A 26,282-nucleotide genomic window follows, 5' to 3' on the forward strand; every position below is an offset into this window, starting at 1 on the left:
AATTGACATTGTTGCTGCAATATTCTTTGCTCAACATCAACCCCATGATAGTTGGAGTTGGTGCACGCTTGCTATTCTCCATCTTAAACCTCTGCAAAATGTCTACTACAAACTTTGCTTGAGAAATAAAAATGGCATTTTATGTTTGCTTTACTTCTATGCCCAAAAAATATCTTAACAACCCCAAGTCAGTCATTTCAAATTCATTCTTCATGACTTGTTTGAAATCAATGATGAGGAAATCATCATTGCCCGTAAAAATCAAATCATTTACATATAATACGACAATAAGAATTTTACCATCGCTATCTTTGATGTAGAGAGTGGGTTCACCGTCACATTTGTCGAAACCATTATCTAACAAGTAAGCATCTATCCTGCTATACCATGCACGCGGTGCTTGCTTCAGCCCATAAAGAGATTTCCTCAACTTATACACTTTGTCTTCTTGGACTTCTACCTCATAACCAGGTGGTTGCGCAACATACACTTCCTCTTTCAGCACTCCATTCAAGAACGTTGATTTTACATCAATTTGATACACTTTCCATTTATGTTGCACGGCAATCACCACAATTGTATGCATTGTCTCCATCCTCACGACTGGCGTGAACGTCTTCGCATAGTCTCTTCCATGTCGCTACTTGTAGCCTTTGACAACTAGCCTTGCTTTATGCCTTTCAATCTTACCATTGGCATTGCTTTTGGTCTTATAGACCCACTTCACTCCAATGACTTCTTTTCCTTGCGGAAGGTTCACTAACACCCATGTGTCATTCTTTTATGTTGCTTTTGTTTCTTCCTCCATTGCCACAACCCATTTTTCTTCTTTGACTAGATCTTCAAAATGGATTGGGTCATCTACATGACAAAATAATGCAAATAAGGAATTCAAACCGGCGCTGCTATCAATTTCATCTTGCTCATAATTTTTATTTTAATTTCTGAATTTTGGTCTTCTTGTGCTTGCTGAAGATGGGCTTGACATGTGACTTGGTGTTGCGCATTGCAGCATGCTTGGAGAAGAACTTTCTTGACTGCATGACACTGTCCTATTATTTTTTGATGGTGTTCCTTGTTTCCCTCTTTGTTGCGCTTGAATAGGAGTAGAGGGAGTAATTGTTGAGGAATTTATTGTTGTTTTCAATTCCTCTTTGTCCTCATGTGGTATATGTGCTTTGACATTGACTGTCTTCTCTAGACTTCCATCCCATGCTTCCTCTTCTATGAACTGCACATCTCTGTTGATTATGATTTTCTTGGTTGATGGATTGTAGAGATTGTATGCCTTGGATTCATCAATGAATCCAACAAATATACATTTCTCCCCCTTGTTGTCCAACTTCTTCCTCAACTCTTCTGGGACATGTGCATATGGTAGACAACCAAAGACTCTCATGTGAGTGACACTATGCTTTCTTCCACTCCATGCCTCTTCAGGAACTACGTTCTTGATGTTTTCGGTTGGACGTCTATTCAAGATATATGATGCATAGCCCCAAGAGTTAGCTCAATCGGTCAAATCAAGTGCCTCACCAATGGGAGGCCACAGGGTCGAATCCCGAAAGCTCTTGGGGTTAGGTCAGTAAATAGGCCGAGGGGTGTTGATGCCTTCGAGTGCGTCCACTCAGTTTTGAACAACCCTGGATGTAGCGACTACTCATTGACTCGGGTATCCATGAACCAGAAGTCAAAAAAAAAAAAGATATATGATGCATAAGTGACAGCTTCAACCCAATAATCATTTGGAAAATTCTTTGCCTTCAACATACTCCTTGCCATTTCCATAATGGTCCTATTCTTCCTTTCCACCACATGATTTTGTGGAGGTGTATATCTTGCTGTAAATTGCTTATGAATTCCCTGTTCCGAACAAAAAAGTAGGAAATCGTTTGAGATGTATTCTCCACCTCTGTCAGTCCTGATGACTTTGATTTAGTGTCCACTTTGCTTTTCAACAAGTGCTTTGTATTGGCGAAGACACTCAAACACTTCACTTTTCTGTTTGAGGAGATAGGCCCATGTCTTCCTTGTGTAGTCATCTATGAAGGTCAATAAATAGTGGCCGACACCAACTGATGGTGTCTGCATTGGTCCACATAAATCTGAGTGGACGATCTCCAAAGGTGCCTTTGCCCTTACTAACTTTCCTGCTGGAAATGTCTCTCTGTGTTGCTTGCCCAAGATACATCCTTCACATAGGCTGTCTGGATTCTCTATGAGTGGTAATCCTTTCACCATGCCTTTCTTATGCAGCAAATTCAAACCTCCAATTTTAAGATGACCAAATCTCAAATGCCATAACCAATTTTCATCTTTAACTTCTGCTTGAAAGTTTACTTGTGTGACAGTTGCATCTTTTCTTCCATCCTCTTGTGAGTTCATTGATAGTTGTGCTTGTGCATCTTCTTCTTTCAAATCTGTTCTTATCTTTAGGGGAAACATTATATTTTTTTTCATATGAACCTTTGCAATCAGTTGTCTTCTTGGAGGCCTATCCAAAATTGTGCACTCATAATTTTTGAAAAAGACATTGTAGCCCTTTTGCATGAACTCTCCAATGCTTATGAGGTTATGCTTCAAACAGGGGACAAATTAAACATCTAATATGTTCTTCTTCTGCCCCTTCTTTGTTAGGATATTGACTCTTCCTTTTCCCATGATAGAGACTTTCTATCAGTCCTTAATGTCACTTTAGATTTCACACTTTCATCAAGATTTGAAAACATTTCTATGTTCCCTGACATGTGGTTGCTACACCCTGAATCTGGATACGATATATCAGTTTGTTTTTCTTGTGTGACATTACAAGTTAAAAATATGCTATCATGGTTTTGATTTTCTTGTGTAAAATTTACACTTTGTTTGTTACTAATGTCATATTTATTCTTTCGACATTCATTTGCAGAATGACCATACTTCTTACAATAATGACATTGAACTTGAGAATTATCATACCTCTCACCTTGTGCTTGATTTTGGCTTGGGCCTTGACTTGGATTTGATTGCTACCTCTTCCACTTGAGCTTGAAGGACTGCTTCTTCCACCTCTGTGTGGGGTTCTTCCTCTTCCTCTAGCATATGATCTTCCTCTTCCTCTACCTTGACCAAATGAAACTTGTGTCTTGAAGGCATGCTCCAATGAGGAGCTTGTTGCTCTATTCAGTCTATGTTCATGAGAAATCAGTGATGCATGAAGCTCATCCACTGAGAACTGTGAAAGATCCTTTGTCTCTTTTATGGCCACAACAATGACATCAAACCTTGTTGGAAAACTTCTCAAAACTTTCTCAACTATTTTCCTTTCTTCAAGTGTCCCTCCATGAAACCTTATTTGAGTAATCAATCCAATTACATCTGTAAAAAATGAGTCTACATTCTCAGGCTCTTTCATACAAAGTGTTTCAAAATCTCTTCTCAACATTTGTAGTTTTGTTGTCTTGACTATTTCCATGTCTTCGTAGGCTATCTAGAGGGTGTCCCATGCTTGTTTGGACTTCGTTGTTGTTGGAACCCTTGGAAAAACACTTTCATGAATTGCCTGAAAAATGTAGAAGAGGGATTTTTCATCCTTCTTCCTGTTATCCCTCACCAAATCTCTTTCTGCTTGAGACAAAGCATTGTATGCTGCTGCAACCGTTGGTTATTGAAAATCATTCTCCACCAAGTCCCAAATGTCTTGAGACAAAAATAGGGACTTCATTTTTATAGCCCAATAATCATAATTTTTGCCATTAAAGTGAGGTATCTGAGGATTAGTCAAGCATGTGCTTGATTTTTCCATTTCTGAGTGTAAGAAAAACTTTCTACCTGTTGGTAAATATGCTAAGAAATAATTTTCCCTCAAAACAATTTTTCTTTTAACTGTTGGTAAAAACACTTGTTTTTACACTAACAAAGTTCAACCCACTCTGATACCATGTTAGAAAACAAAATTCGATTGCAACAAGACAAATCTTATGAGAATTCAGTTGCGTCGAAGTAAGTCTTATGTTGAGGTGGAGTAAAAGCAAAAAGGTTGCAGTAAATTTAGAACTTCTAATATACAATAAGATGCAAGAGGACTAAATAAACCTTGTAAAAATCAAATATTCAATGATCAAATCACTCCTTCCTTATCACTCCTCAAGTTATTTTTTCTATCAACAAAAATGTTATGCCCTTTAACTAAAAAATGGGAAAGTATAATTAGAAATAATGACGACTCAAAAGTGTAGCATAAATCTCTTCACTTTTATTTATTTTTAAATTGTTTCCTTCAAAAGCTTCTCTCTACTATTCTAGCCTCTTTTAAGTAGTTTACAACGTAACAACCTCCAATTATTTTAATTATATATTTAAATATTTTCTTTAGTTTTGGGAGAAGAGGATTAATTGGAGGAAGTAATATATTTTTAAATTATTTATGAGTAGTTGGGGACCCACTTGTCTCATATCCATTGTATAACATTAACATAACCTTTTGACTCCCTTAACCATGAAATATAAATGTTACCATAGTATCATAACAATGTCACCAGACATCATCAACCATAATATCAAAATGCATCATCCTTCGTCAACCATATATATAGAGATAAGGAACATAAAACACAACATAAAAACTCATCATTAATCATCCTTGTGTGTCCCATATGTTCATGTTCAAAAAGACCCATATAATGAAAAATGAGCCCATTCTCATAGTGTATGTTTGTACTAAAGTCTGAAAAATAAGTAAAAACAAAGTCAAACCAAAATCTCAGTCAAGATAGATCTAGATATCTGTGTGATTCTATGACTTGTGTCTTCTCAACAATCCTATTTCCTTCTTGTATTCTGATGCAAGACAAGTAATGAAATTTTCTTCCTTATCCATTATCAATTATAGGGATTCTTGTGTGAGAATGGGTAGAGGTAGATTTAGTGCAAGAAGGAAAATGTAAGGTAGTTGATGTAACTTTTGTCATTTTGTTTGTGTAGGTGAGATCAATGGTTGATGTGTATGAGAATGTATAACATGTGATAAATCAGAAAGAATTTGAGGTACACCAATTGGAAGTGGACTGTCATGATGGGAACTTGAAGGCCAATAAGTATTACGAGAGACTAGTGTAACATGTTTAGGCTCCCATCCATTATGTAGTTGGGGATGTTGGTAGGGGAATGGATGAGGCTCAGGGATCTCCATGATGTTGGGATTTGGCTGAGGGGAATTATGCCATACATGTGGGGTAGGAAGAGTTCCTCTTAGTTATAAGTGGTTGGTTTGCGTGAGCTAAGTAAACTCATCAAAATTTGCATCAAAACAAATGGAAAACTTGATTATTTTGTTTTTGCTTTCATGCCAAGTCACATTAGCTCTTATTCCCTTTTCCCTTCAATTTCCTCAGGAACAACTACTAAAGAAACTCATATACCTATAAATAACAAATTTATTCATGACATCATAAACCTTATTTACATGATAACTAAACAAATTAAATATTCACCAGCATAGCTCTTACCTAACACAACAATCTGGGTGCTTGAAATAACAAATTAAATGGAGAGGTGAAGATGAAAAAAATGTCGTGTTGATGCATATGTATCTAGGTTTATTGACTATTGAGCGCATGTAAGTGAAGAATATAACTGCATGAGGATGCCATTTTACAACATGGAAGCTTAATGAATGCAACAACTTATCAACAACTATAACAGGATGAGCTTTTACAACATGAAAGCAATGAATGCAACAACATATCAAAAACTACAGGAGGATGTCTAATTTGAAGCCATTGTTACAACTTGCTTATGAATAATGGACAAAGTTTTGGTTGTAAGCAAGTTGCCTCAACAAGTAGGTTATTTTAGTTATACTTGTAAGTAAAATAAACTTTAGACTTAATAAGGTACCAACTTGAGTGGCTTTTTTTTTTAATGAGCACATATAAAAAAAGGTGATACGATATGGCATGACATGGAATGGGTGTTCACTATGTATTTTGAGACAACAAAATATAGTGAGGTAAAATGTACCAAAGACAATCAACATTCTGGAATTGGAATCAGACATTTCCAAGTTCCTTTAAGTATTTAATAACTAATCAACATGTAGGGAAATTGTTTAAAAGAACATGGCAATAATGCAGGTTGAGGTAATGTGTCCAATGCGAATAACAATTTCCTATAAAACTATTTATTTACTAGTGCATTTGAAAGACATTTGTAAATTTCCAATATAGTGGGTTTAACAAGGGGGGATTATTAGCTTACTTGTCTTTATCAATTTTGACTAGATGATATGTCTTATGCAGGGGAAACATATCAAGTAAGGCTAAGTGTACATAGCTCATAAGATAAATTTCTCGTATATGTAACTTTGCTTTATTCTTGAGAAGAAAAACCCTCACAAAAAGAACATTGTAATATATGGATAGGAAAACATGGTATGGAGGGACCATGAAAATGTAAAAGGGAAATAGAGTAGCTGTTAGACTTTAAACCTAGAGTTTTCAGCATAATGTCATTTATCATAACCACGAAAGCCTAGATAGGAATGTAAATAATCATCACATAACCATTTTCATTTTAATCCCACAAAATGAAACAATCATAAAAAGTTGGAATAGTTGGTGCACAATAAACCTAGAACAATAATAGAAAGAATTGATTCATTAGGATTGCAGACTCGAAGAGGTGGCCAGTAAAACAGGGGGATAAGCCCTCTCTGAGCTATCTACAATTTTTTCAGAGTGGAATACTCAGTGAGTGAGAGAGGGAAATCCCACACAAGAATGATAACATGGACATCATAACGATGAGTCAACACCCTGCAACTAGCTCAAGATGGGAATTCAAATAAGAAGTGTGAAAGTTGTAGCCTTGTAGAGGGTTGTTGCATACAACATTTTAAACAAAATATAACAATAACATGTGTTGGTTTCCTTAGGGAACATGATCCATGTTTCTTTTTTACAAAAAAAAGATGCAGGTAAGAAAAACATGAGTAGGGGAGGGACATGGGAGAAAATAAAAATAATGAATGAGGGGATTAACGTAGCATGAAATGTAGATAGAGCCATAGAGAGAAACCATTCAATCATTCAACTTTACAATTAAATCTCTTCCTCATTGAAAACAAAAAATGAGAATGTGTGTGTTGAGGATTCTTATACTGTTAATTGTGGAGTGAAAGCTATTATCCAAGTGCAACAACCAACTCATTCAATGTAATTTTATCTCAAGTCAAGGTTCAAATCAAGCCAAGAAGGAAATTTGCCAAATATAATAGTTATGGAATGCATAATTGAATGCGAAGTTTATTAGTGACCTACATTTAATACTAGGCACTCGAAACATATCATACATACATCCCAAAAAATAACTTGGGATGTGACACATTAGTTATACAAAATAAACATAGTTAAAAGCCAAGCACATTTTAAATTTATGCACCACCATATAATATGAACAAGACTTTTTCAAATTCCCATATAAAATTCCAAACATAATATATGTGTCATATTTATAATAGAACCTCTCAGCTTTAAAGTAGTATCACACCACAAATAAAATACTTATAATATCACACAACACATAATATATTCCAAGCAATTTGCTATGCCACCCATTACTTATGCCATATAGAAACACGCTCATGTTTCAAACTTTAACACAGCATTACATTCCTATTCTTTAACAAAGCATTGCTCTGCTATTCCTTGACAATGTTCATGTCCTCAAAACCTTTGTGAAAGTATTAATGCCATGAGTGGGTTTATACTTGATCACGTAACATATTGACCTCCCCCTTTTGCTTTAAACATAAACATATATAAAAATCATCAGCCTATTGACATGCATGCCCGTTATTAAATTCACGAGAAGATGTTTTTACAAACCCGATACCATGTTTCGGAACCATTAATAGGAGAACTAGATGATACTATTATATGTATGAGCTACCAAAATTGGTCATGCATATCCTCATAACGTAACAGAACATGGTGATGGAATTAATCATTTTCCATCCAAAGGTATCAACCACATAGCCAATAATGCAATTAATAGCTCAGTGAGCTTTTTATTTGTATACACTAAGTTAACTCATGGTTTGGATCGATTTGAAAGTTTTGTTCATGGGATTTGAGCGTATTCCAGTTATACAAGAAGTTAGAGGTTTGGATCGATTTGGAGGTTTGGATTTGAATTGATTCAGAATTAGGAATTAAATTATGAGCGAATCAGATTGTTGTCAAGCTTATAATGGTAACAACTATGGCAGCAGTCGAATTTAAGTGCATTTAAATTTTAAGCAAACAACACTTAGGTTGTTGATGGTTTGGATCCGGTCAACTATAAGAAAGTGGGTCAGGAAGAATTGCAGAATTGCGTTGTCGTATGCCCGAAATTTGCAACCCACAATTGGGGTGTTGTGGTCAAGTACCTCATACTCATCCACAGGCTCGAATCAAATTGTAACCAAGATTATAACGACAACAACTATTATAACGGTCGCATTTTACTCACAGCCCAATGATATTACAAATCTAATCCCATTAGTTTGAATGATTTTTATGCTTATCAAAATGATATTATGATGGATATAATGGCGTAGTTTGAATGATGATAAATTGGGGTTACTAGTTTAGCATACACGGTCTTGGGTTCAAAATCGGCTGAGATATTTTTTTTAAACATTTAAATTCTAAACAAACAACAGCTAGGTTGTTGATGGGTTTGGGTTGGACAACTTTAAGAAAGTGGGTTGGGAAGAATTGTAAAATTATGTTGTAGTATGCCAGAAATTTGTGATCGCCCAAATCAAATTTGCTGTGTGTAACGCTGAATTAATTCTTATAATACAACATGTTTCATTTTCCATAATTTGAAAAATATAATGGAAAATACATATCCAGCATACATGCAGATTATTTATTTATTTTATATTATTGAAAATTTCTTCGTGGTCTCTTAATTATCATGAAATTTGTCGACGACCCTGGGTTACTCATCATTTATTTTTGTGCAGGTTGGAAGGTTTTAGTTTCATGCATGCAAGCAACCTATTAAATAAATAAATATAAATATATAAAAGATTTATGAGAAGTGATCATGTTGAGAAACCATAATATAAAATGTTCTTTAATGAGTCTAAAATATGCCAAACGGTTTGAAAATAGTAGATTTTTAAAAATGTTCAGTGGATACCCTAAAATATGCCAAACTGTTTGAAAATAGTAGCTTTTAAAAAAATGTTCAGTGGATGTTTAGAAAAAAATTTGTCACCACCGAAGTCTAATAACATTCAGTCCAGAATCCTCCAAATTGTAACCTGGTGTTCAAGTATTTTACCTAGATAGGAAGTGAAGTGGTGTGAAGTTATTTGTTCAAGTATTTTACCTAGATAGGAAGTGAAGTGGTGTGAAGTTATTTTTATTGGGAAGAGATTAATTTTTAAAATAGTTGTTAATGTATTAATTAACTTATTTATATGAGTTAAATGACTGATAAATGTGGGTAACATTAATTAGTGATAAGCATTTAAAAAAATATTTTATAATATTTCTTAAATTACTAAAATTGTTTTTTATAAAAATTAACTAAATTTTTTAATTTCTAAATGGTTTTGGTCATACTATTATTTTGGTTTAACAATATATTTAGCCTATAAACTAGTATAGATCTATTTTAATTTCATATTTATACTATTATTTTGGTTCAACAATATATTTAGTCTATAAACTAGTATAGATTTATTTTAATTTCAGATTTATTAAGCATCGAGAGGGATATAATCTATCAAGTTGCAAACTTTTCTTCAATTTTTTGCATTCAAAATAGAGATTTGCAACTTGAGGGATTTGATCCCTCTCCATATTTGATAGATTCATAATTAAAATGGGTCTAAGCTGGTCTAAACTCTTATGCATGATCAACACATATAAAGAATTGAGAGCCACATAACATAAACAATGTTATTTTTGTTGTTGTAAGAAAAAATTATGAGATAATGCAATTTAAATTTTAAAAAAATAATGTAATTGTTTTTAATTGGAAAAAAATATTTTTGAAATATAATGTTTTTAAAATAATTATAATAAATCAACATTTAAATAGTAATATGAAATAATCATCTTATTAATAATTAAATGGTAAATAATATTAACAATTAACTATTAAATTATCAATATATTTATTATTCAAAAATTAATTATTAAATGATAAATATATTTATTATTAAAAATTAATTATTAAATTATAAATATTTTTATTATTATAAAAAAATTAGGCGATTGTGAAGCATCAGACTTGCATCTTTATTGCATCGTTATCTTTGTGAACTTATTTACACGTGCTATACTTAATAAACAACTTTAATGCTAAATTAATTAAATATTTAAAAATAAAATGTAACTTAAAAAAATTCATACGTTGAATAACAAAATTGTGTCTTTAATGCTAAATTAATTAAATATTTAAAAATAAAATGTAACTTAAAAAAATTCATACGTTGAATAACAAAATTGTGTCTTTTAATCATTCTCATACTATTCAATAGGTTACAACTTTCTGTAGTAGAGTGTTACTACTAGCCAAGGATTATATTTTTCACAATTCTCCATTTACATGGATGAATAATTGAATTGAGAAATAAATGCCTGCAATCCACTGAGAAAAAGACTGTAATATCTTTTGTCTTGATTATAATCTTCTGTGTTCTCTATAAGTCTCTTTGGGCATTGTCTTTGTGCTGGTAAACATTTAGCCTGGAAGGGGAACCATTGGCTTTAATGTTGGAATTGGTGATGCAGATTATCAGTCAGAGTAGTGGTGGTTGAAAGATTTGTAGCTGGGGATAGAGCGACGGGTACCATTTGTTCCATTGAAGTCAGAGACGTAGTTGTTTTTGTCAAAGATGGTGGAAAGGATTCTTTTACTGCCTGATCGGTATTTCTAAACTTGGCCTCTTCTCCCAGCTCCCTTACTGTACCAATCACGCTCTCTAACCTTGCCACTATTTCTAACAGAAGAGCAGAAAAGCTAGCAAGAGGAAGGACCTCCATAACTGTATAACTGCCTCGTTTCATTTCGCTCATTTCATATAATTTGCTAGCTTGACTCTTGGATAGGTCCTCTTGCATCTCCCCCTCCAAAGTAGTTTGAAATGACATTGTATTTTCATCATCAGCTTCTTCTGTCATTTTCGGTACTGAGGAGTCATGGAATTTGTCTGATCGAGTTATGTCTTCTTCAACAGTTTTCCAACTCTTGGTATTGATGAAAAGTTCGGGCTGAGCTCTCAGCGAATTTTGGAGTTCCTCTACCATTGCATTTAATCGATCTGTCATTAAAGTTGGATTTATAATTCTCATTGTCCTTATTGTTGGCATTATGTTTCTGGTATGGCTATATGTTACAGATGTTGTACTTGATGGCAACTCTCGTGGCAAGGCTCTCAATATGTTGAAAATTAAGAAGTACGCAGGAGATCAGTTCAGACAGTGTGTACCCGCAGGTACACCGTGGAGGGACCGCGGCCTGATACGCAGATAAATCGTCCAGGAGGTGCGTACCCCAGTGCACACATTTCAAGGCAAAGAAAAGCACACATGGGGTTTCTTATGTTTAACTAGCCGACGGTATTTGTGTTTCTATGGTTTTGGCTCGTGGTATTGATCCATGATTTTAGGAGGAGCTTGCCTGTATAAAGCAAAGGAGATCACTTGGCTAAGTATCTTTTGCAAATTGAATATCTTAAGATCTGAAATATATTGGGTTATGGTCTTCAAAGCTTGATCTTTATGAAGTTGAAAGTGAATCTGTGAAGGGTGATCTCTCGAGCGCACGATCAAATCTGGGCATCTGAGCATCAGTGCCACTCTGGTGGACTGCCTATTTGGCCCTAATCAGGAGTACGCAGGTGTTTAACAGGAGAGCGACGTGGGTACGTAGAGCAGAAATAGAAGATCTGCATGGGTACGCAGAGCAGAAACAGAAGATCTACGTGGGTACGCAGAGCAGAAACAAGAGACCTGCGTCGGTACGCAGAGCGACGAAGGATCAGGTGCGTACGCACAGTAACTGTACGCGGCGCGATAGTATCTCTGGGCGCGTACCTGCAGCAATAGTACGCGGCGTAATAGTGTCTCTGGGTGCGTACCTGTAGTAACAGTAAGCAGCACAGTTGAAGAAACAGCGCGTGGACACGCAGTGCGGCAGAAGGGTCTCTGCGGGTATACGCAGGAGAGCAGAAGGTGAAGTGCGTACGCACGCAGACCAGAGAAAGAAGAACTGCGTATCTGTCTTAAGACATTTTGTTTGGCTGTATTTTTCTGTTGATAAGGTGTTCTGGGTCTGGTTCTATTATTGTTGATCTGGTTACTACAGTTGACTGGGTGTTTTTCTTATACTTGATGATCATTTGATGCTTATGGATCCAGTTTGAAAATTTATGAAAAGTGGTCCTTGTAAGAAAAGAAGTAGGGGGTTGCAGCTCCCTTCCAGGAGAGACTGGAAAACGAGAGAGAGAGTTGTAGCTCTCTGCAGGTTGCAGCCTGCGTACTGGTAAAGGACTGCACCAGTACAAAACCATTGTAAAAGGAGTTTCTAATTTGAAAGAAGATAGAGACATATTGCAGTAGGTGGTTTTCACCCACATTGGGTTTCCACCTTACATCTTGTGTTCTTTGGTGTGACTATCTGTTTTCTTTGTTCATGCTCATTATTTTATGGTACTGACATGCAAAAATAATTCAAAGAACAAATAAGGAAGATTTACTAAAAGAATTAGATAATAGTGATTCACCCCCGCTCTCAGTATTATTTCCAACAATTGGTATCAGAGCAGGTCCTTCAGAAAATATTGATCGCTTGAAGGTAGATCGTTCATCATGAGCAACTACGAGAGAGAAGCATCAATCAGGCCACCGGTTTTTGATCTCTTGGTACAAAAGTTTGGGACATCGTAGAGACAGGCTATGCTTTTCCTTCAGCCACTCCTACAGATGGAGCAGAGAAAAAGAAGTATGAAACAAATGCGAAAGCAGTCAGTACTCTATTAGGATGTATATCCCAATCGGAACTCATGAAGGTAATGCACTATAAATCTGCAAAAGAGATATGGGACAAAATTGTCACGAGCTATGAAGGAGATGAACAGGTAAAGCGTGCTAAACTTCAAACTCTCAGAATTCAGTATGAGACTCTCAAGATGTATAATGATGAAAGTGTGGCTAACTATTTTCTTCGGGTAGATGAAGTTGTTAATTGTATGAAAAAATTGGGTGAAGAAATAAAAGAAGCTATTGTGGTTGAAAAGGTTCTAAGATCATTATCTCCCAAGTTTGAATCTAAAGTATCTGCAATAGAAGAAAAGGAAAATCTATGAATCCTTACTACGTCTCAGCTACATGGAATTCTAACTGCTTATGAAATGAGAAAGGGAGGTCCATCAGACAGAAGAGAAGCTGCTTTCAAGGCATCAGGCAAAGGAGATTATTATGAAGCAAGCCACGTCCCAGAAGAAGAAGAAGAAGAATCAAATTTTGTCAGAAATCTTCAAAGGGGTTCTGGAAGGTTCAGAGGTAAGTTACCTTTTAAATGCTTTGCTTGTGGAAGAGTAGGTCATTATGCTGCAAAATGTCCTTATAAGGATAAAGGAAAGGAACCTGCTAGATGGAACAAGAAATAGAATGCAAATAAGAAAAGATACTACACTCATGAAGATAGTGATGGTCTATCAAACAGTGATGAAGATGAACGAGGTAATGAATATAAGTTGTTAATGGCATTTGAAGATTATGATTATATGGATGCTATAGATGTGGATAACCTTTATGATGAAATTACTAGACTCAAGAGATGTATAGAAGAAAAGAATATGATCATTGATACTCTACAATTTCAAATTGATGAAAAAGAAAAACATCTTGAAAAATTAGAAGGTGAAATTGTTGGTCTTAGAAAAGAGATTGAGAAAACAAAAGCTATTAATCTTAAGTTTGTCAAAGGATCTGAAACTTTGGATGAGATTATCAATGTGAAGCGGTCTCCACTAAACAAGACAGGTCTGGGCTATAATGGAGAAACTTCTCAAGCATCCACCTCAAAAAATTATCTTGATGCAGCAAGAAGAAATGAGCAAAAGCACAATGAAGATCATCAGGTAAAGCAGGGACGAATTACAAACAGAAACTATCAGGGGCAATCCATCTTAAGGGTGAACAAAAGCTACAACCAGCCACAGGTAAAATCTTCTCAATTTGGTTCAAGAACAGATGACAATAGAAATTCCAGTCAATTGGCTGGTAGATTCGATAACCGCAGAAGTTTCTTCAATGGAAAATGCTTTTCTTGCCATAACTTTGGTCACAAAGTAGCTCAATGTGTTGCATATAAAACGATCATGACTAGGGAAGCTCAAAAACAAAGAAGTATGACGGGGATTACAAAAAGGACCTATAACAACTTTTCGGTTCTTGAAAATGAAGTTGAATGTTCTATTTGCAATAACTTTGGTCATGAAGACTCTGAATGCAGGAGCAGGTTTCAGCAGAAAAAGGAACAAGCCTCAAGCACCAAAACATGGAGAATAAAGGAACCTCAAACAGAAAGATGTGGGATAACATTTTATGCAGAGGGACAGGAAAATCTATGGTACATTGACAGTGGATGTTCGAAGCATATGACAGGTGATAAAGAAAAACTTGAGTCTTATTCTGCTCTAGAAAAGGGAAAGAAAGTCTCTTTTGGAAATGATACTCCTGCAACTATAAAAGGAAAAGGCATTGCTCAGTTAAAAGAAAAGGTCAAGGCTGGAAATGTTTTGTATGTTGATGGATTGAAGCATAATCTTCTAAGTGTCAGCCAGATGTGTGATCAAAGAACCGAGGTTATATTCAGATCAAATGGATGTCTTGTTCGTGATCTTGATACAGGTAAAACAGTGATCAAAGGCAAAAGAACTCCAAATAATCTGTACATATTTGAAGAAGGATAACAACAATGCTATCTGAGCAAGGATGATGAGCACTGGTTATGGCATCGGAGGTTGGGACATCTAAGCTTTTCACAAATAAGGAAAGCATGCAAATATCAGGCAGTTCACGATCTTCCAGATATCAAAATTCCTGACAACACCATATGCAAATCATGTCAGTTTGGAAAACAAACCAGAACTAACTTTCCAGAGAAAGAAGGATCAGCTAGCATGCCTCTTGAGCTAGTACATACAGATACATGCGGTCCTTTCAGGAAAAGAACACCTCGAGGAGAAGAATACTTGATATTATTCATTGACGATTTCTCCAAGTTTGTCTGGTTAGGACTTATGAAGCACCAAGATGAAGCATTCGAAAAATTCAAATCCTTCAAAGCCTTGGTTGAAAATGAATCAGGTCACAAAATTAAGTGCCTCAGATCCGACAGAGGTGGGGAAATTACTTCAAATGAATTTTTCGATTTCTGTGAAGAACATGGGATAAGAAGAGAATTCTCTACAGCAAGAACTCCTCAGCAAAATGGAGTTGTGGAAAGAATGAACAGAACAGTCCAACAAATGGCTCGTGCCATGCTTGATGAGTCAGGAACTCCCGCAACTTTCTGGGGTGAAGCTGCACATGCTGCGGTTGTTATTCTCAACAAAACAAATGTCCGGGTGAACAGCACTCAAACTCCTCATGAGCTCTGGAGTGGTAGGACTCCTTCGGTAAAGCACTTCAAAATCTTTGGGAGCAAATGCTATATCAAGAATACTGATGAGCAGCTTGGCAAACTTGAACCTAGAGCAGATGAAGGCATTCTTCTTGGTTACTCTCCACATAGCAAAGCATACAAATGCTACAATAAAAGACTTGTGAGAATTGTTGACAGCATTGATGCAGTGGTTGATGAGAAGGGATACATTCCTAGGCAAGTACATCATGAAGACATCGAAGAAGATGAAGGCTACCCCCAACGACAGAATGATGAAGAAGAAGAACCTCAAGAAGAACCAGAGGAGCAAACAAGAATAAAAGAAAAGACTCCATCCAAATATGTTTAGAAGAATCATCCAGAATCTCAGATTATGGGGCAGAAAGAAGCAAGTGTACAAACAAGAAGAACAGTTGCAGAAGCTTCAAGCTATTTGGCATTACTCTCCTCTACTGAACCACAAAATGTGAAAGAGGCATGCAAAGATGAATGTTGGGTGAAAGCAATGGATGAAGAACTTGAGCAGATCGAAAAGAACAACACTTGGGAGCCGGTTCCTAGACCAAAAGATAAGAATGTTATCGGAACAAAATGGGTCTTCAAAAATAAATTGAATGAAAATGGAGAAGTAATTAGAAACAAAGCCAGACTTGTTTGTAAAGGGTATGCGCAGCAAGAAGGAATAGACTTTGAAGAAACCTTTGCTCCTGTTGCAAGACTTGAAGCCATCTGAATGTTCCTTGCTCTCTCAAGTTTTCAAAACTTCAAAGTATTTCAAATGGACGTGAAATCAGCCTTTTTGAATGGAGACTTGGAAGAAGAAGTATACATTGAACAGCCAGATGGGTTCATTCTTGAAAATGATCCAAATCTTGTATGCAGATTGAAAAAGGCTCTCTATGGTCTCAAACAAGCTCCAAGGGCTTGGTACTACCGCCTGGACAAATATCTTCATCAACAAGGCTTTTCAAAAGGATCAGCAGATATCAATCTTTATATAAAAGTTGAAAATGACAAATTGCTAATACTTGTTGTGTATGTAGATGACATTATTTTTGGCAGCAATGAAGAAGTTATGAGTCAAAGCTTTGCTTTGGTCATGCAGAAAGAATTTGAAATGTCGTTGCTAGGAGAACTAACATATTTTCTTGGTTTGCAAATCCAACAAAAAGAAGGAGGAATCTTTTTATCTCAAACCAAGTATCTCAAACAGATTTTGAAGAAATATGGCATGGAAGATGCAAAACCAATATGTACACCCATGGTCACAGGATGTAGCGTCAGTGCAAATGATGAATCTGCAGCAGTACATCAACCAACCTACAGATCTATGATTGGAAGTTTACTTTATTTAACAGGTACCCGACCGGACATCATGCATGCAGTTGGAATAGTTGGAAGATTTCAGGCAAATCCGAAGGAGACTCATCTTCAGGCAGTGAAGATAATTTTCAAATATCTTCAAGGGACTCAAAATTATGGCTTATGGTATCCTAGAGATACAGATCTTACACTTCATGCTTATACAGATGCAGATTGGACCGGAAGCGTGGATGACAGGAAAAGCACAAGTGGTGGTGCGTTCTTTATGGGTTCGAGACTGGTATCTTGGTTCAGCAAGAAACAGAGTTTGATTGCCTTGTCTACAGCTGAAGCGGAATATGTTGCTGCTGCATCTTGTTGCACCCAACTCCTTTGGATGATGCAGACTTTGCAGGATTTTCAAATCACTTGTACACCACCTATCCCCATCTTATGTGATAACACAAGTGCAATCAGCATCTCAAATAATCCTGTTATGCATTCAAAAACAAAGCACATACCAATCAAGTATCATTTTCTCCGGGAACAAGTGTTTGAACAGAAAGTCAAGTTGGAGTATGTTCCTTCTAAGGAGCAAGTTGCTAATATACTCACCAAACCATTGCCCAGGGACACTTTTGAATACCTCAGGCAAAAGATGGGGGTTGTTGATGCATCATCTTATTGTTGAACCTCTTCTGATTGATGGTACAGGTTCAGGAGGAGCATATAATGCATTGTTGGCATTATGGAGGATGTGCAGAAGGAGATCTTGGAAGTAGCTGCAATGTCTCTATCTCTTTCATGGTGGATTATGGTTTTTCGCTGCAGATCTGGTTCATATCCAGGGGGAACATGTTCTTAGGGGGAGCATAACCCTTTGCTCTTGATGTCAAAGGGGGAGAATGAAGCTGAATTTTGTGAGGTTGCCATCAAGTCCAAAGGGGGAGATTGTTGGCATTATGTTTCTGGTATGGCTATATGTTACAGATGTTGTACTTGATGGCAACTCCTGTGGAAAGGCTCTCAATATGTTGAAAATTAAGAAGTACGCAGGAGATCAGTTCAGACAGTGCGTACCCGCAGGTACACCGTGGAGGGACCGCGGCCTGATACGCAGATAAGCCGTCCAGGAGGTGCGTACCCCAGTGCACACATTTCAAGGCAAAGAAAAGCACACGTGGGGTTTCTTATGTTTAACTAGCCGACGGTATTTGTGTTTCTATGGTTTTGGCTCGTGGTATTGATCCATGATTTTAGGAGGATCTTGCCTATATAAAGCAAAGGAGATCACTTGGCTAAGTATCTTTTGCAATTGAATATCTTAAGATCTGAAATATATTGGGTTATGGTCTTAAAAGCTTGATCTTTATGAAGTTGAAAGTGAATCTGTGAAGGGTGATCTCTCGAGCGCACGATCAGATCTGGGCATCTGAGCATCAGTGCCACTCTGGTGGACTGCCTATTTGGCCCTAATCAGGAGTACGCAGGTGTTTAACAGGAGAGCGGCGTGGGTACGCAGAGCAGAAATAGAAGATCTGCGTGGGTACGCAGAGCAGAAACAGAAGATCTGCGTGGGTACGCAGAGCAGAAACAGGAGACCTGCATGGGTACGCAGAGCGACGAAGGATCAGGTGCGTACGCACAGTAACTATACGCGGCGCGATAGTATCTCTGGGCGCGTACCTGCAACAATAGTACGCGGTGTAATAGTGTCTTTGGGTGCGTACCTGTAGTAACAGTAAGCATCGCGGTTGAAGAAACAGCGCGTGGACACGCAGTGCGGCAGAAGGGTCTCTGCGGGTATACACAAGAGAGCAGAAGGTGAAGTGCGTACGCACGCAGACCAGAGAAAGAAGAACTGCGTATCGGTCTTAAGACATTTTGTTTGGTTGTATTTTTCTGTTGATAAGGTGTTCTGGGTCTGGTTCTATTATTGTTGATCTGGTTACTACAGTTGACTGGGTGTTTTTCTTATACTTGATGATCATTTCATGCTTATGGATCCAGTTTGAAAATTTATGAAAAGTGGTCCTTGTAAGAAAAGAAGTAGGGGGTTGCAGCTCCCTTCCAGGAGAGACTGGAAAACGAGAGAGAGAGTTGTAGCTCTCTGCAGGTTGCAGTCTGCGTACTAGTAAATGACTGCACCAATACAAAACCATTGTAAAAGGAGTTTCTAATTTGAAAGAAGATAGAGACATATTGCAGCAGGTGGTTTTCACCCACATTGGGTTTCCACCTTACATCTTGTGTTCTTTGGTGTGACTATCTGTTTTCTTTGTTCATGCTCATTATTTTATGGTACTGACATGCAAAAATAATTCAAAGAACAAATAAGGAAGATTTATTAAAAGAATTAAATAATAGTGATTCACCCCTCGTCTCAGTATTATTTCCAACACTTATGCTGTCGGCCAGTTCACGAAGAATGTTGGCAGACTCTCTGCCGATATTAATGCATGGCGTCTTCAAATATTCTCTCCCAGAAATTGGAGTCTGATCAGACAACATCATCACCAATAATTAATGATACGAAATTGATCAATATCGGGAAATACAAAAGCAATATTAGGCAAAATTGACCAACATTACCTGAATCTCAGCGTTTAGCAATCCATTTAAAGCCTCCACACAGTAGGCGTTGTATCTAGTCACGCTTCCAACTTTTAGATAAAGTTGCCATGGATATCTGAAAAAGAAACGTCCATGCGGTGGTTCCCATCTGGCGAAATTCGCCTGCAGAATTTAAAAATAATCGTTAAAGTTAAATGGATAGCCAAACGTATCTATATCTACCAGTGTATACTGATAAAAGATGATAGTGTATATTGATGAATTATGATATCTACCAGTGAGTCTTCTGTGGCCTTCGAGTTCAACACACATTTATAGCCCGATCCGACCTTGTCATCGTCTGAATCCTGGCCATCTTTTGAGTCCAAGAAGTATTCTGTGACGCATTCTGTAATCACATAAACCACTGAATATTTTCTCAATATCTTTGGAATTTGTAAATAAAGGAGTGGAGTGAAGTCAATTAAGGACAAATTGTTTTAACTTATTCTTACACCAAAAATTTCCAAATATTTAGGATTGAATAAAGATATCCAAATATTCTGAAAATCGAAAATTAAGATAAAGATAACTTATAAATAGGATAAATGATTTATTGTTTTTTTGTGTGACAAATTACCTTGGAGAGATCCAGCCAATCCTTCTAGGTTATGTATAATCAAATTGTGAAGATCGTCTCCAGCCCATATGGGAAAAGCAAACACAGTTATTATGAAACAGACTGTACACCCAATGATTATCGTAGCTATCCTTTGATCGGCCAATTTTAAAATGTTTTCAACGCGAGAACCAGAAATGGCTACGAGATTGAAGGTGAGAAGGAAGATGACCACCCCGTAATCGTATCTTTGCTTGATCACAGGAAAGAAACGCGAATATGTGCACGTTGTACCTGCATCGATCACCAAAGAATAAACATCAGAACCCTGAAAGGTGAAGTATCGAATATAACATGCAGAATTGTATTATGGGAAGGAGAAAATATCGACCTAAGGCAAAAACAAAGACACCCAGTATAACTCGTTCGCAGTTTTTCCCTGTAAGTTCTGCAACATAGCTCACCCCCACTCCCAGTAATCCCGCCAACAGTGTGGCTAAAGATCTGTTCAGACCTTTGCTCAATGTAGCACCTGCATAATAAAATTGAGGCGCAAAACATTAAATTTATTATTGTGAAAAAAACCCAATAGCTGGTCTACTTGATATTATATAGTCATGAAATCCTCCTAACAATTTATTCAAAATGTGTGAAGATACCTAGAGGCATTTTAATACTTGTAAACAGGAGGTATTTGGTGAATAATTACCTACGGTGAATTCGAACACCACAACGACAGTCATGACAGCCCACATGGCATTTTCACCAAAACTGTCAAACAATGGCCTCACGAAGTAAAATATAGAGACCAAAGTCAGTGCAAGGCCAACTTTGATGGAATGAATAACTCTTCTAGGATCATCTGCACCCACCTGCCAAACCCTTTTGCTCACAGAAAGGACAGATCTTTTGTATTCGTGGAAAGCTTGAGAAATTATTCGCTTCCATCCCTTCGTTAACACTAATTTTCCACTCCAGAGGCTGTGACTGAACCAATATCGTGCCCCCCATATTGCTATTGCTTCAGACCTAAACTTCAAACTGAGAAAACCTTGAATATATCAGCAAGTTTCAATCAAGCATTGAATACAACAGCAGGTTTTAAATTTTAATCAACTTATGTTCTGTAATATCACTTGAGCTCTCTCAAAATTCTTTGTCAGTCCAAGAATTTGAAGTCAGTCCCGTTGATGCAGCGTTCCGGGCCTGGCTACAATGTGCCAGAACAGTTTCCTCTCTATCCTTTTATAAGTAAAAAGACGTATAAAAAATGAGTTGTTGAGTACGAAACAGGAAGGAGGGGAGGAGGACAGCCTGTAAGTAGACCTCCACTGTTAAAGGGTTTTAGAGGCCGGGAAGGCTTTTCCAGTCGCATTTGTGGAATTTCGAATCGTGGGCGGCCGACCACATTCGGCAAGGTCTCTAGAGCTATAATTAGCACAGCGCATATAAAAATGGATATACAGATAAATTCAATATGGTGCAGAGTGTGGGCATGGACAGTCGCCATCAACGAAATATTTTATAATGGTTAAAACTTTATACAGTCGATTTTCACCTTTAAACCACCAACTAGCACAGTACCATTCCCCATGTGGCGTGCCACGTGATGCAGAAAATATAACTGGGAGACGGATATACAGATCTCAAATCAGTCCAATTCAGTCCACAGAGGGACATGGGCATTCCCCCATGTATTTTTCTATAATTTTTGGGTCAAGATAAGATTTGATATGGTTTTTTTTTTTTTTTTTTTTTTTTTTTTCTTTCAGAATTACAAAGTTTAAATTATAAAATGTGCAAATTCCGGTTAACAGGTTTTCTGGGCGTACAAAATTAAAATATCAGCGCACATTGTATCTTGATTAATGTAATGATACATATAATTATAAAAATATCATTAATTTATTATAAATATGTGAAGCCATCTTGTTTGTTTTTCGATTAAATATGTGAAGCCATTAGAACGTATTCCATTGTATTTGGACGGTTTTTTAATTTATTTGCCCTCGTGCTTTACTGTCACCTGATTTGTGATGCACCATGAATAAGTTGAAGAAAGTCTTCTGACAAGAAACGGTCCTTATCTTAAATTCTCAATTTGTCGCGTAACTCGCGCAAGTCGTAAGAAAAGACAGTTTTGCATAAATTCTATGTTGAGTAAAAGAAAGCTTTTTTTCTTTTCTTCTGATTAAATTCTATGTTGAGTAAATTCTATGTTGGGTAAAAGAAAGCTTTTTTTCTTTTCTTCTGAACGGGACGCTAATTTTTGTTCTATGACTTTTAACTATTGGGGATGACGGTTGTATTTTCCGACATTAAATTTGAAATGTAATCCACCGAATGAAAACTTCATATTTAAATCCTTCATGTTTTAAAATGGAATAATCCAATCATAATCTCAGTCAAAACTTCATGTTTAAACATAAGTCTCGGTGCAAACCATGGCATAATCAAATCATAATCTGAGTCAAAACCTCATAATAAGTCTCAGTGCCAACCTACGTGTAAACCCTCAACCATTTTATTTAAGTGAATGCCCCGTCACCCATGAATCGAAATGTCGAGTTTCTATTGCAAATGGGAAACTTTGGGAAATTTCATACGTGGGAAATTTCATTAACTTTTTTTTTCTTTAGCTGTTGGAGACCAACTATTGGTATAATTACTTAAGATAATGAGGTGTTTTATAAGATAATATATGGATAAAGAGAACCAGTGCTTTGGAATTTTAAAAATAAAAATTTAATAAATAAAATATATTTATTCTTTTAATAAATTATTATATTAATAAAATTATTTTTATTAACATAAACATGAGGACATTTAATTATGGTAGTTTATAGAGCAGTATATTGTCCTTATTCGTAGAATTTTTAAATAAATTAGGTGGTACAAGATTTTTATGAGCTAGTAAATTTTATTTATTATAGTTAGCATTTTATGATTAGTAAATTGGGGCATATATTTCACTAGATAGTTCATGATAACATATTTACCAAAATAATTTGAAATCTATACTACAAAGGCTAAATTTCTTTACAATCTAGATTTGTTAGTCGTTAATTTATTGTTTATCCATGTAACATATAAAATCCAGAAAATAAAGAACCATAAAATACAATCACATACGCAAGATATTCTTTAGAAAACCCTTATGAGAGAAAATCCACTTTGGAAGGTGAGGCTATACCATTCTTTTTGTCTGTGAAATGGAAGTAATGCAAATACAAAGGAGAAGACGCTCCCTATGGAGTTACTTGAGACTTGTAGCTTGATAGACTACTACAAATACTAAACGCCCTCCATTAAACTCTTTCACTCCTACTTTTGGAAATTTTCTACTATAACATTAGGAAACTTTGGAGGTCTAAAATGGGACTCCTAAGGAAATTAGTAAAATAATAAAATAATACTTATGAATTTCTAAAGAAAAAAAGCGAAACTATTTATTTTATTTTATTTTTGTCTTATCTCGGTTTACTCAAATACTGAGTGTAGAGACCTGTTGAATGCATAATTAAATTCCACATCCAAATATTACTCACTCTAAGTACATTTGAGTAGATACTAGTTGAGAGCACAGTTGATCGATTCTAGACATGCATGTTGTTTAGCATTGTTAGCTAGCATGCTACTTCTGTGACTATAGCCATTGATATGTTGAGTCAATGGTGGATCCGGTTCGAACTTGAATGACATTTAAGAAGTTCAATTTTTGGGTTTAGGTCCTATAGTTTGACCTTTTAATTTTTTTCCCAATTAATGTTGATTTTCAACAGGTCACAACTTCTCTTCCAAGAGGCATTTATTTGAGAAAAATATATTTTTGGAAAAGTATCAATGAGCACTACATAACCATGCTATTTATAAGGTATTGTAAGCATCTTAACTTAGTAAAAAACTCAAATAATTTCAAGTACACATATCCTCATGTAGTGAGACTTTGCAAATGATCAAGCTATCATACTGCTTCACAAAGAGTCATGTTGCTTCTGTGACCATCAAGAATTGTCCCGCTGTTGTTGTCCATACGCCCCCTTTGACATCAATATCATCCTATTGTCATCAATAACAACATTATGTGCAACATTTTAGTTATATGAAATCCTCTACTTGATATTACTTTTATTTTAAAGTTTTCATTAGCCTTGGAAAATAACTACCTTCTAATTTTAAAAGAGCTCCATCTATTTCATTTAAAATAAAAAAACATTAGTATCATTGGTGATGAATGATAAAATTATTGGGTTAAAATCATTAATGCGTCAACACATTTTCTCATCAAAATAACTCTCATGGTACCTCACTTCTTAAATATCCAAAATTGCAAAATAAATACAAATATACAAATCCAAAGGATGTCAAATAAATAAGGATTTGAAAACAATTAAAAAAGAAATGTGGGAAGTATAAGGAAACTCGTTGGGGCTATGGATGTTTGCTAGTAGCTGGTCAATTCTTATATGATACTTAGGCACCTTCGTTAGGGCTATGGATGCTTGTGGCTAGTGAAGCAGTGGCAAGATTAAAAGGGATGAGGAAAATATATATGCAAATTGTTTTGGTAGTATTAAAATTTGGACTTAATGACAAAAGTTCAAAACCAATTGAGCCAATTGTCTTGAATTCATAAATGAACTCCATATTTTTGCTCTTTGAAAATTATTGGATAAGGGACTTAGTACTCCTAATGATTACTCATATTTGTTTTATAAAAATCAAGTATATTTAGCTTGATTATAATTATCTATGAAATTTTTAAACTTTAGATTTATTTGAACTTCAAATATTTATTGGCAGAGATAATTGTTTCTCCCATTGTGTCAACATTTATTGCAAGATCTACAACAAGCCCTCATTTTATTTGTATAAAATAGATATTTTAAAAAATATTCAATTTTAATTAAATTTTGATTTTCCATTTTAAATAACCCTTAAAGACTCGATTGTTTTATATCTTTATCAAATTCAAAAAAAAGAAAAAACCTAAAAACTTTAAATTTCTAAAAAATCTAGATCCAGAGCTATTTAAGTTCATATTCATAATGAAACGTGGATTCATCAAATACCCATATAATTTCTTTTAATATTGATATATTTGGATGGTTTGTCATGTTTCACACACATCTATGTATCGTAGATTCTCAAAATTCTTTCCATTAAGTTTTATTTGTTCAATTGGTTCACTTTTTCCAATGTTTTTTTTTCTATTTATTTTTGGTAACCAAGTGAAAATAAAAGATTCAACATTGTTTTCACCCGAGACTCTTAGATACCTAGATAATCTAAATTTAATAAAATTGATTTCTTTATTTGCACATCCTTTATGTATTGGTTTTCCTTAATTTTTATTAATAAATATATCCAGGTATCTCGTTAAAGCAGATTTGTTAAAGACCCTGAATTTCCTAGATACTCAAATCATTCTAATAATGTTTATTTTTTTGGAATGTTTAATTGTTATTTTTTTAACTCATATATGGAATCTGGTTAATCTATAAAAGTGCATCACTACTTTTGCCCTGAATTATCGGATACATGTGAAATCATAGATTAAAAAAAACTTGGTTTTATCTTGAACAATGTTTTCTCGATTAATGATTTAAAAATACATTTGATTTTATTTAAATAAATACATGTGGTCCAAACATATCTGTTCAAAATTGTTTTAGACCCAAATGCATTGATGCCTAGATTTTGGGATTTCTAAAAGAATGAAAATTTAAAGAAAACAATAATAAAATATTTTTAAATTATTTTCATAGAACATATAGGGTATCTATCTCAAAGTTATTGATGATATCGATAAAACATTTCTCACACTCCAGATGCTTGGATTTCTAAATTTATATCCCTAGAAGACATTTTGGTAGGTAATTAATTCATATATGATGGATATTAACGTTTTTCTCAAGTACGAAAAAATATCTCTACTAGATGAATTTTTGGGATTTTTTGCATGTTATTGAAGAAACTCATAGAAACCTTCACAATCTAAAAGAAATTTAGTATTTAGAGAATATGTTACAGTTCCTATGTTTAAAATAGTTGAAATGTCTTCAAAGAAACTATATTGGATAAAGGATATCATTTTTTCTAATATAATGGTCTACAAAGGAAAATCAAAAGCCACTAAGCTTGTTGT

The 26,282-nt window shown here is 35.4% G+C and overlaps 1 protein-coding gene across 1 annotated transcript; it reads right to left on the reverse strand.

The window, feature by feature from the left end:
- Nucleotides 1-10,721: 10,721 nt before the first annotated feature.
- Nucleotides 10,722-21,644, reverse strand: LOC149236332 (aluminum-activated malate transporter 10-like). Its single transcript, XM_089368848.1, has 8 exons — nt 21,421-21,644; nt 20,844-21,175; nt 20,526-20,666; nt 20,156-20,428; nt 19,812-19,924; nt 19,555-19,698; nt 19,365-19,458; nt 10,722-11,308 (listed from the first exon to the last, which is right to left on the reverse strand). The coding sequence occupies exons 1-8, from the start codon at nt 21,642-21,644 to the stop codon at nt 10,755-10,757; spliced, it is 1,875 nt and encodes a 624-aa protein (XP_089224974.1). The 3' UTR covers nt 10,722-10,754.
- Nucleotides 21,645-26,282: the final 4,638 nt, after the last annotated feature.

The sequence above is a fragment of the Pinus tabuliformis genome, chromosome 8 (genome assembly GCF_031772625.1).
Source record: "Pinus tabuliformis cultivar Carrire ecotype Pingquan chromosome 8, CPIR1, whole genome shotgun sequence".
NCBI lineage: Eukaryota > Viridiplantae > Streptophyta > Pinopsida > Pinales > Pinaceae > Pinus > Pinus tabuliformis.

Bases quoted from the DNA above. Each gene is read 5' to 3' on its own strand.
- LOC149236332 (XM_089368848.1), bottom strand. From the start codon at position 21,644: ATGGCGACTGTCCATGCCCACACTCTGCACCATATTGAATTTATCTGT. The intron at 20,667-20,843 runs GTAATTATTCAC...TTTATTATGCAG, and splicing joins GGTGTTCGAATTCACCGTAG to GTGCTACATTGAGCAAAGGT. The intron at 19,699-19,811 runs GTAGATATCATA...TAAATTCTGCAG, and splicing joins AGGCCACAGAAGACTCACTG to GCGAATTTCGCCAGATGGGA.